Source organism: Trichoderma ghanense, assembly GCF_004382785.1.
Source record: "Trichoderma ghanense strain CCMA-1212 chromosome Unknown scaffold_17, whole genome shotgun sequence".
In the NCBI taxonomy this organism is placed as follows: Eukaryota; Fungi; Ascomycota; class Sordariomycetes; order Hypocreales; family Hypocreaceae; genus Trichoderma; species Trichoderma ghanense.
In genome coordinates, this window is record NW_027395680.1 from 142,849 (window position 1) to 154,013 (window position 11,165).

At 55.8% G+C, this 11,165-nt stretch overlaps 4 protein-coding genes across 4 annotated transcripts; 3 read left to right on the forward strand and 1 right to left on the reverse strand.

The window, feature by feature from the left end:
* Nucleotides 1–1,721: 1,721 nt before the first annotated feature.
* CCMA1212_009501 (uncharacterized protein) lies at nucleotides 1,722–3,523 on the forward strand (the record flags this gene model as incomplete). Its single annotated transcript, XM_073706582.1, has 2 exons — nucleotides 1,722–1,810; nucleotides 1,894–3,523. 2 exons carry the CDS (start codon nucleotides 1,722–1,724, stop codon nucleotides 3,521–3,523), a joined length of 1,719 nt encoding a protein of 572 aa, XP_073554884.1.
* Nucleotides 3,524–3,776: 253 nt separating this feature from the next.
* Nucleotides 3,777–4,640, reverse strand: CCMA1212_009502 (Actin-related protein 2/3 complex subunit 3; the record flags this gene model as incomplete). The annotated part of the gene is made up of 3 exons (XM_073706583.1): nucleotides 3,777–3,953; nucleotides 4,022–4,417; nucleotides 4,635–4,640. 3 exons carry the CDS (start codon nucleotides 4,638–4,640, stop codon nucleotides 3,777–3,779), a joined length of 579 nt encoding a protein of 192 aa, XP_073554881.1.
* A 1,014-nt stretch (nucleotides 4,641–5,654) lies between these two features.
* Nucleotides 5,655–7,246, forward strand: CCMA1212_009503 (uncharacterized protein; the record flags this gene model as incomplete). Its single annotated transcript, XM_073706584.1, has 2 exons — nucleotides 5,655–5,662; nucleotides 5,719–7,246. 2 exons carry the CDS (start codon nucleotides 5,655–5,657, stop codon nucleotides 7,244–7,246), a joined length of 1,536 nt encoding a protein of 511 aa, XP_073554882.1.
* Nucleotides 7,247–9,334: 2,088 nt separating this feature from the next.
* Nucleotides 9,335–11,044, forward strand: CCMA1212_009504 (putative secreted lipase; the record flags this gene model as incomplete). The annotated part of the gene is made up of 1 exon (XM_073706585.1): nucleotides 9,335–11,044. The coding sequence occupies one exon, from the start codon at nucleotides 9,335–9,337 to the stop codon at nucleotides 11,042–11,044; it is 1,710 nt and encodes a 569-aa protein (XP_073554887.1).
* Between the last annotated feature and the right edge of the window lie 121 nt (nucleotides 11,045–11,165).

Here is an 11,165-nt window from a genome sequence, read left to right on the forward strand (position 1 = left end):
ACTTATTTTCCCGTCGGCTATCTTAGATCGAGACTCTTTGCTTAGCAGCCTATCGTGCCTATAAGCCATCGTCTTTAACTTCTTTTTTTGGCTCCGAGATTCGTGCCATATATACCTTTTTGACGCTCGAATTCCCTTTTGTTTTTTGTTTTCTCACTGACTTTCAAGACATTAGAACATGATTTTAGAACTCTAAACTGACTTCGCTAAACCACCCGTGACATCCTGTGGCAGGCTTGCAGTTAATTTCCCCTCCTCGGTTATTTACCTGATTGTCTCGGAATACTCCTATTTAAGCGGTATTTAGAATCTCTTCAAGGCTTCGCCATTAATTTCAATTCAACACCTTAACAGACAATATGTTATATTTTCTTCTGCTAGTTGAACAGACTGCGAAATAGCGTGATGGGCTAACTTAAAGTCACTCGTTAATGACAGACTCATATACTATGAACTTGACGACCGCTCGCCGAAGCTTACGGGCGTTTGCCTACCGGACGTGATGGTTCCACGGACGGCTCCGTGCTTCTACAAAGACGTAATAGCTAATCAGCTCTTAGGCAGATAAACCGTGTCTTATCTTGTTGGCTTGCCTGACTTACCTTGCTCTCAGACTGCATATTCAATTAAGCCGCCGGAATTATTGTGCATATTGATGATGGTAATCTTTCGAAAAGTTACCTCGCCGTCCGGCAGGTTTCGTCCCATAGTGTATGTCTATATCTGTTCGTAGCTTAGGCATAGTTGTTTAACACAAACATGTCTGACAAGGCAATAAAACTTGTTCTTCACCAACTCCTCAACTGTCCTGATATTCTGGGCCGGTATCTTCACTGCCAAACGCATAGTGACTCATCAAGCACCAAAACTTCACGCTCGATAGGTAATTGACCATGCGTTATCAGTGTTGTTAACATAGGCACAGAGACACATAACCTAAGATGCCAAGCGGTTTGCGGAAAAAACAAGGAATAGAAGAAACATAAGCACACATAGCGTTCAATCATACACACACAAAAACGACCTCTGTCACCAAACACCACCCCATATGGGTTTTAGTCCAATGTGTGTCTATATGTATCTCGTGGTTCTTTTATTCTTACAAACCGCGTATGTGCTAGGACAGGAGGGCATTAAAATATGACATATGTAGACCCAAATGCTCGAACGATTGGCCGACAAGATGTCCTGAGGACTGAGGTTCCCACTGTCCATGTGCAAGCTGCAGGGCTATAAGCTATTTTACGACGTTTCTATAAGAGGATGTATGGTAAAGACATCGAATAGTATGAATCAAGTTGCTTATAAAGCATTCATAAGCCGCGAAAAGAAATGGTGAACAACGGGCGACGCTAACTGGGTGTGTTTGAGATGAGCAGGCGATGAGTTTGAGAAGACTATTGCTTCATCCTCCCATCAGAAGGCATCACAGAAAGCCATGAAGAGCATCTAGACAAAAGCAAAACTAATAAAGCCTGTTAATAACGGATTGAAACTTCTCTTTGATGCATTCTATATCGGGCTACTAAAGAGCATCAGAATCATAATCCATGTGGTCTAAGGCATCGACGAGACCCACCTCGGTGAGTCGGCAGATGCCATGGTGGGGCCTTGTTGACGCGGGGCTCACCGAGATCAAGTCCGGCGCTTTAATTATTTTTTTTTTCTGCCTCCAGCAAAATTTCGGCAACATTTGATGCTTCGCCGTCACCATTGCCAAAATGTCGAGGAATACGGTGCAGCCCAACGGATGGGTTGCAATCAGACTGCCGAGCGAAGTCACGCGTGTTCTTCAGGTCATTCCCAATACGTCAGTCTTTCACTGCTTTCCCTCTTGCTTCTCCCTTCTCTTCCTTGGTCTGTAAAAGGCGTGCGAACTGACAACCTTTGCAGAACGATATCCCTGGGCAAATATGGCTCGTTTCCTAGTAACCTCATAATCGAACGGCCTTACCACCTCACATACGAGATCCAGGACAAGCTCGAAGGCGAAAGCTTCCCCCGACTGCGAATCGTTCCCGGCACGGAGCTCAATGCCGACAAGCTCGCCGACGTAAGCGCCGAGTCCGCCGAGGGAGACGAGGTCATCGAGCCGGCAAATGGAGAGCAGCTCACGCTCATCGATGAAGAGAGCGGCAAGGTGGTCGCGCGGTCGAACCGCGAGGTCATTGACGAATCGGCGCGCCAGACGCTCACAATGGCCGAGATTGACCAGCTGAAGAAGGAGGGCGCTTCGGCGGGCAAGGAATTGATCGCGAAGCTCATGCTCTCTCACACGGCGATTGACCAGAAGACGGCATACTCGCTGGCCAAGTACAAGCTCTTGAAGGAGAAGAAGTACATGCGGCGGTTCACTGTGCTGCCGCTGGATGTGGCACAGCTCGGACAGTGGATGCTGGTTGAGAGAGACGCGAGCAAAATCATGGAGATGCGGCAGGAAATGATCGGCTTGCTAGGGTGCTGGGCTGATGTGCACTTTGGCGGCCTGCCTATTGAGGGCGCGCAGAGTCCGCATGGCGGGCGATGGCTGGCCGTTGACGATACGGGAGGCCTGTTGGTCGCGGCCATGGCCGAGAGAATGGGACTATTGCACGCAGAAGCTCCAGAAGAAGAGGGGGCATCAAAAGATGCCGCCCAGCAGGAGCAGAACCCAGAAGTGCAACCCAACGGCGAGGAAGCGGGCGCAGCGGCAGCAGAGCCAGCGTCAACCAGGACGCAGCGAAACAGACCCAAGAGGCCCCGAAAAGACGACCTGGACGACCACTACGCCCTCACAAACAGCATCACCCTCATCCACGCCAACTCACAGCCCAACCTCTCCCTCCTCCGCCACTTCGACTACGACTTCAGCGACCCCAACCCCCCCTACCCCTACCACCCGCTCTTCACCCACCTGCTACCCATTTCGTGGCTCCAGCTGCTGGATCCCGAAGCGGACCCTACCTACGCAGAGCTGGCACCGGCCGTCGACCCCGAAGTTCTCGCGTCCTGGAAGACCAACCGCCGCGCAAACTACCACCGCAAACGCCGGCGATGGGCTCGCACGCGCCAAATCGTCGACGCCACGCGAGCGGGCGGCTTCTCCGGCCTCGCCGTGGCGAGCACAATGGACCCCATCTCGGTGCTGCGCCACGCGCTCCCGCTGCTCGCCGGCGGCGCGCCCGTCGCCATCTACTCGCCGACCATTGAGCCGCTGTCCCAGCTGGCCGACTGCTTCAGCATCAGCCGGCGCGGCGCCTGGGTGTCGAACCCGCCGCCCGAGGCGGAGGGCAAGTCGCTGAAGGAGCTGGAGAGTTGGGCCGGGACGCCGGACTTTCCAATCAACCCGTCGCTGCTGATTGGGGCGCAGGTGCAGACGAGCCGGGCGCGGAGATGGCAGGTTTTGCCTGGGCGGACGCATCCTTTCATGACAGAGAGGGGCGGAGCGAGCGGTTATGTGTTTACGGGGTGGAGGGCGATTCCTGCGGAGGGTAACATCATGGCCCGGGGCAAGTTCCAGAGGAAGAAGCCCAAGACTGAATGATGGCTTGGATGTCGGTTTTTAGTGGTCATATATGGTTGGTTTGTGATAGATATAGAGGCCGACATCAGGCCGTGTGTGATGATGTTCAAGTCAAATAGAACGTATGAATACCCTTAGAAGTTGTTCCACATGAAGCCTCTTCGACTCAAAAGGGGCACAGACCAAAGACGGCACTACAATCGACCAAGTTTGAGCGAGATATAATAACACTGTCGGTCTAAATCCTCACCACGTCACACCCTCCTCGCTATCTTTACAGCGATTTGCCCATAAACTTTCTCTTCGCAAAGCTCAGCCACCACTTGCTGGGCTTGGACTCGTCCTCCTCGTACACTCTAGCCAGTAACCGGGACGCGAGCTCCTGTCGGACCTGTGCCATGTACAGCTTGAGCTGCTCTGCCTCTTGCCTGTCTTTCGGGGGTTCGTACATCTACACAAACAGTGTCAGTGCCGGACCATCCCAAGAAATAGAATGGAGAGGGAGGGAGAGGAACAAACCTGGTTCAGGGGAAAGCCAGGATCCCCAGGAATCGCAAAGTTGAGGTCCAGCGCGAGGTTGTTGACCTCCTTGCTGGCCTCGCGCAGGGTGGCATTGGGCTTGATCCTCTGCAGGCAGTCGCTGACGAACAAGATGCCGTACACGAGCAGGCGGTCGGCGGGGCCCTTGATCTCAAAGTTGCGGAAGAAGGTGTTTGCGCGGAAGAGGCGGAGGACCTCGTCGAGGATGTCGTAGCTCTCGCTCTCGATCTCGGGGGACTCGTGGGGGGGCAAGGGCGGGTTCGGGAAGGGCAGGACGTAGGCCGGGCCGCGGGTCTTGGTGCGCAGGGGGAGGAGGGGGAAGTTGCCGATGAGGCGAGGCGGGTTGGGGTCCGAGTTGAAGTCGGAGTTGTAGGCCTTGTAGTTGGGGGATTTGTTAGCGGAGGCGGTTCGTGAGGTGTTGAGGCTGGTTGGTGAGGGAGAGATAGTCGGGAGCATGGCGGTCATGGGAGAGCTTCAGGAGCACCAGCTTCAGGCGGGCTTGGGCGATGACATTTCCCCCGTCCCGGGCCTGGAGATGGGGGCTCTTGGGAACTTGTAAAGCTTTGAGTGAAGGGTCAGAGTTGGCACGCACCGGCATCTTGGACAGCAATGGCTCGAGGCCGCGATTGAGGCGTGGAAGCAGAGCAGCGAGCGAGATGATGGTTGGCGGGGCTCCTCGTAGCAGCACAGGCCGAAGCTGTCGTCAACTGGCGGCCGGCTGTGGAGACTCGACTAGACGCTGAACCCAGGAGAGAGCATTGGATTCATCCCCCGTGATTATGTCATCGCGCAACCGCTTGCTTTGCCACGGCCAGGCAGCACAAGCCACAAACACGCCCCGCACCGCCCCAGAGCATCCGGCTGCCTAGATCACGTGAATTCGCTCACCGGTCGCGCCGCCTGCCTGCCCGAAAGGAGCCCGCAAGAGACGCGCCTCTGCTGACTCTCGGCCCTGCGATTGGGGGAGGCCAAAACAGAGCGTGAAAAGCAGACGCAGGTTCCGGCTCATGTTTCTTTGTTGGCGGCCTGACAAACGAAACTCGATCAAACACCACAGAACGGTACATCGGCGTTAATGCTCCTGGCATTCATTCGCGCGTTTGCTGAAAGAGACGAAGAAAAACAGGCTGTTCTCTTTACCAGCGCCTGTCTCACGTTCTTACTCGATCCGGATTTCCATCGTGCAAAAGAAGGCCTCTCTGCCGCTCTCCTTCTCACCCTCACTCTCCCTCGTTCACATATTCATCATTCTCGCCCTTATTTATTGCCCTCGTCTGTTCACGGCTTCACGCACGCCGTCAAAAACCCCCGGCTTACTCTTCCCTTTACTCCTTCTCCAAATTTCTCCTCATTTTGCCTTTTTGTGGCTTTGATCCAAAGAACCCGCCTGCAGAGTCATCAAGAGGAGAGAAAAGAGGAAAAGGAATTAAGCAGGGAATAAACAAGGTAGGCGTGCAGCAGCGCATCTCTCGCACTCACACTCATTTTTTTTTTCTTCGCTGGTCGCGTCACCGCGGGGCGCCTCATTAACAAGCAGAGGACGGGCGCAGCAACCCAAATTGCGATTCACGCACCGAGGCGCTGAGAATCCGTCCATCTCAGCAACGGCGCCATGGCCTTGTATGCCAGCAAAACGTCATTCTTCACGCAAATCGTCTGCTAACGCCTCTCCACAGCTCCATGTTCCGCCAGGGCTCCTTCGTCGCCAAGCTGCGCGGGCTGGTCGACGACATGACCTCATCACCAAGAAGCCCCTCCAAGTCGCCCTCGTCCAGCCCTGAGGAGGACGGCGACAAGGCGATAGAGACGCCTTCCATCACGCCGCCGACGACTCAGAGGCCCAGGAAACTCAAGTCCCCGCCGTCGCAGCGTCGTCCGCCTCTCCCGCCTCGCCCGCCTCGCCCGCCTCGCATCCGCCGCCCCAAGAAGGGCTCCCTGCGTGACATCCTCCGCAAACATGCCGGCACCGCGCTCTTTATGCGCCCCATCTGCTGGACCGATCTTCACGCCAGCCTGCTCGGGGCGCGCTTCTGTGAGCTGCCCCCTTGCGACACGCCGCAGCCTTGCAACCTGCCGGGGCCCACGCCGTCGCAGGGCCACATCCAGCCGTCAGACACAATCACCAGGCTGAGCGAGGCGCTGACGGAGATACTGACGCCCCTTTCGCCGGTACCAAAGCCGACTTCCACAGCCGTCAAGGTCATCCTCTCGACGTTGTGGCCAGCGGCGTTTGCAAAGTCGCACACGGCGCCGGAACTGAACATGTACTATGGCGATAGGGTCTACTTTGACGCCGTTCGTGCCCAGGCGCTGTGGAATTTCCCCCCAAATCCTCCCACCCTTTCATCACAAAGCTCTACCGCGACAATAATAGCCCGCCCTTGCGAGTCTCATGGCTCCCTGGCATCCACCACCACAGCTCACTCCCCTGCAAACCTACCGATGCTGTGTTATATTGGAAGGCAGCAGCTGGCGATGATACGGCAACATCTCTTTCGCGTAGGCACCGGCCCCGATGCCAAGCCCAATATGCCTGTGATGCAACTGCAGCGGCTGCGCGCGAAACAGCTTGTCCCCACAGACTCTGACGAAGATGCGCATTTCGTCGGCATCTTCCTGGCCATGGCCCAGCGCCATTTCTACACAACGCCAGTCAAGATTCCAAGAGAGGGATTCTGGCCGCCGCGCGAGGGCCGTTGGTCGCCACGCGAGGGCAAGCCTCCCCGCCCCAATTTCCAGGATGTCAAGCTGAGAATCCTGACTCACGACAACGAGACTTGCGAGTTTCTGGTCTATACGGGGTACGTGACGGCCAAGTTCCTCGACCGGTTCTACGACCCATCCTGCGCTCCGTTGGGCGAAGACGGCAACGTTGAGGGAATGAAGATCGAGTTCACTCGCGTTCCCATCTGGCCCATCCTGGGACTGCGGGAACGACTGGGGAAGGCTCTGGGAGAGGACATTGTGGGCCCTTTTGACCCGAGCAAGATGGAGACGTGGGAGTTTGACGGCCCGAGGCCCGAGCCGAGATCACAGGACTCGGATGCTACAGTTGCTACCGTCGTAACTTCTAAGCGCAAGCGTGAAAGCTCCCCATCCACATCGGGCGAAAGCTCAGAGGAGGAGTCAGACGGAGACGAGTCCGACTTGCCAGACAAGCGAAGATGCTTGAGCGAGGAGAGCCGTGTTGGCGTTGTGGTATAAAAAAAAAAAGAAGAGATAAAAAAAGAAAAAGGGACTATGAAAGGAAGCAAAAGAAACTCTCACAATTGGCGATGCGTGGAGGTTGCCTCTGGGCGTTGAAGGGACGATGTTTATGAAGATGCACGATTCAACGGAATGCTTAGAAGGGAGGGGCTTCACATCAAGACGGACTGGCGCAGGTTGGAGCTAGGTCTTTGGGTCGATCAGGCGGTATCTCGTCAGGGATCTTTTTCGGTACCCCTTGGTTTTGTTCGTCAGGGTGGCTTGGTAATGTTGCAAGGCCTCAGTTGTGGCTTGGAGGGTTCGACTTGACGGGCAGATGGGCTCGTTCCTTTCCCCATCGACATTCGTATCCGTATACTCCGTAATGACAGCGAAACGACAGCGAATTTCTCACTTTTGATTACCCCTCTTCCATTCACTAGATTGATCGTGACACGATATATGCAGATGCGCCAAGGTTGTAGGACGGCGGTTCTCGTGGAGCTGGGACTTGGCATCAGATGATTCCTGCATGCAGGAGTTTCTGAGATTGCCTTGTTGCACGGCATGATTACAGTATCGGAAAGAGATTGTTTATGGTATTACCATGTGAATATGTCTTGATTGCTTTTGACTTCTGTTCTTGGAGAGAGTGTTCAGTATCAAAAACGAGCTGATATGGGTGTTCTGCTGTGAGGCACGAAATGTCCAACCTGAAGTACTTGAGAGCATGTGACCTGAGGGTGAGTAACCGGGCCCTGACTTGTTCTTTTGCTTCTGCTTTCTATCCTTGAAACAACTCATCACCATTCTCATCAATAATCACAACACCAATCTCAACATTGGAATCCAATGGGAGACAAGACACAATGGGAGCACAAGACCAAAGCGGCTGCAGCTCGCATCACAGCCATAGGCGCCCGTGGTCTGCCGCAATGCATCTGCACTTCCCCAAGCCGCCCTGCCAATGCGATGCCATCAATCACGTTGAGGAAACCCCGGTCTCTCTCTTGCCAGGACATCCAAGAGCCAATAGTAAGTACCATCGTGAAGTCAATTCTCCCCGCATCTTCCATGTCGTGCCTGAGCTGACCCTGCCTTCCCTCCCACAGCCACTAGTCGAGCCACCCCCGGAAAAGATTGACCTCGGCTCGCAACCCTATTGAAGCTGCTTCTTGGTGTCTTCAACTACACTCAAACTCATTAATCCTTCAAATTTTGCATGTGCTTTGGGAGAGCTCACGACATTTGACAGCTCAGCTCGGGAACCAACGGCTCCGATGACTTCCCAACCCCCCTGTCAACGTTACAACGACGACGTCCACCCCGCATTCTATCCTGTCACCCCACGGGGAAATGGGACACCAATCCAAGAGCCATCTCCGCTCTTCTAGGCAGCTCACAAGATCTCGAAAGGCGGGGTGAAGAGCAAAAGCTCACAGAAGCAGCAACAAGGCCGAAGTCTCGACTTTAGAGCACAATGCCCATTGCTTTGCTCAACAAGCAGCTCCACCTGAGAAACAGGCACGAGACCGCACAAAAAGAGGCGGCAATGGACGAAAAGAAGGCCCGTTTTCCCGGGGGAGATATGCTCCCGTTGTTGATGTCTCGAAGGGCAGACATGCAGTGTAGCCCTCCCTTTTCTCCCGGGCTAGGCTTGGCAATAGTTGGATTCGACTCCCCTCCCTTCTCGTGTGTCGGCGACCGCTTTCGGTTTCGGACTGCGATGGACTGCGGCCCCGTCTCTTTTCAGCACATGAGGTGATGCTTTCGGGTTCAGCTGGGGAACACAGGCCCAATTTGCCAAGTCAGTCTCAACTGAAGGCTGCTGGAGGAGTGGGGATCGTCTATGCGCTCGTGCGCAGACTATCCGAAGAGTAGAAGGGAGGCCCGATGCTAAGAGTTGTGTGAAGGCTTTTCAAGTATGCCAGATGGCTGTCAAGCTGTGAACTACCTACCCTCATGATCCCCCGCAGAGGTGTGCAGATGAGCAACTCTTACTGCTACGCAGCTGGACTATAAAAGGGTCCGAGCTCCTTGGGTTGTCTGGAGAGTTGTCAGTCGAGCCTTATTCTCTCGTCTCTTCAGCATCGTTGAGCCTTCAACATGAAGCTGTACAAAACTCTTCCGGCCCTCTTGGGCTTCTCGTCCTTTGCCGTGGCAGCCCCAACGCCAGGAAAGGTCGAGAACATCGAGGCTCGATCCCCGGTCAGCGTCCAGCTGGCCTCTGGCACCGTCGTCGGCACTTCCCTAGCGGGCATCGACACCTTCAACGGGATCCCCTTCGCGGACCCTCCGGTGGGCAACCTGAGGCTTGCGCCTCCTCGAAAGCTATCCAAGAACCTGGGCACTTTCACGACCCCCTTGCTTGCTCCCGCCTGCCCTCAGCTGTTCCTCTCCACAGACACGTCCAACCTCCTTGTCAAGCTTCTGGGCAGCTTCCTGCAGCTGCCCTTCCTGCAGACCATCACCGGCCAGGAAGACTGCCTAAACATCTCCGTCCAGCGGCCCAAGGGAACCAAGGCGGGCGACAAGCTGCCGGTCGCCTTTTGGATCTACGGCGGCGGCTTCGAGCTCGGCGCCACCCTCACCTACGACGCTTCTAGCCTCCTGTCCGCTGCCGTAGCCCAGGGCCAGCCCTTCATCTACGTGGCCGTCAACTACCGCGTCGCCGGCTTCGGGTTCCTCGGCGGCGCCGAGATCCTCAGGAACGGCAGCGCGAACCTGGGGCTCCTGGACCAGCGCATGGGCCTGCAGTGGGTGGCGGACAACATCGCGGCCTTTGGCGGCGACCCGGACAAGGTGACCATCTGGGGCGAGTCCGCGGGCGCCATGTCCGTCTACGACCAGATGGTCCTCTACGGCGGCAACGCCACGTACAACGGCAAGCCCCTGTTCCGGGGCGCCATAATGAACTCGGGGACCGCCGTGCCCGCCGAGCGCGTCGACTCGCCCAAGGCCCAGGCCATATACGACAACGTCGTCAAGAAAGCCGGCTGCAGCGGCTCCGCGGACACGCTGGCGTGCCTCCGCCAGATTCCCTACAGCAAGTTCCTCGCCGCCGTCAACGACGCCCCCGGCATCTTCTCCTACAGCTCCCTGGGCCTGTCCTACCTTCCGCGACCGGACGGCGTCGTCCTCCCGGACAGCCCCGACGTCCTCCTGCAGCAGGGAAAGTACCACGCCGTGCCCATGATCGCCGGCGACCAAGAGGACGAGGGCACCCTCTTCTCCATCTTCCAAAACAACGTGACCAGCACCTCGACCCTCGTCACCTGGCTCTCGGAATACATGTTCTCCCAGGCGACGCGCGCTCAGCTCACACAGCTCGTCAACACGTACGACCCATCCCTCTCCAGCGGCAGCCCCTTCCGCACCAGCATCCTCAACGAGCTGTACCCTGGCTTCAAGCGCACGGCCGCCATCCTCGGCGACTTGGCCTTCACGCTCACCCGGCGCCTGGTCCTCACCGAGGCGGCGCGCCAGAACCCGAACGTGCCCCTCTGGTCGTACCTCTCCTCGTACGACTACGGGACGCCCTTCCTGGGGACGTTTCACGCGTCGGACATTTTGCAGGTGTTTTACGGGTTGTTGCCCAACAATGCGATGAGGAGCTCGCGGACGTACATTTTTAACTTTATATACAACCTCGATCCGAATGTCGGCGTCAAGGGGTTCGACAGGTGGCCGCAGTGGACCGAGGGGCAGCAGCTCATGTGGTTTGAGACGGGGGATGAGAATAGTTTGCTCAAGGATGACTTTCGGGATGATAGTTTTCAGTGGATTGCTAACTACTCTGCTGTGTTGAGGGTGTGAATGGGTTTGGTATTGCTTGTGTTTGTGAAGGGGCGTTTTTGGATTGGGGAGTTTGGGATGAGTCTTTCTAGACTTATTCGTTGAAGAAAGAGTTGTATCTAAACATCTATATGAACTGCTT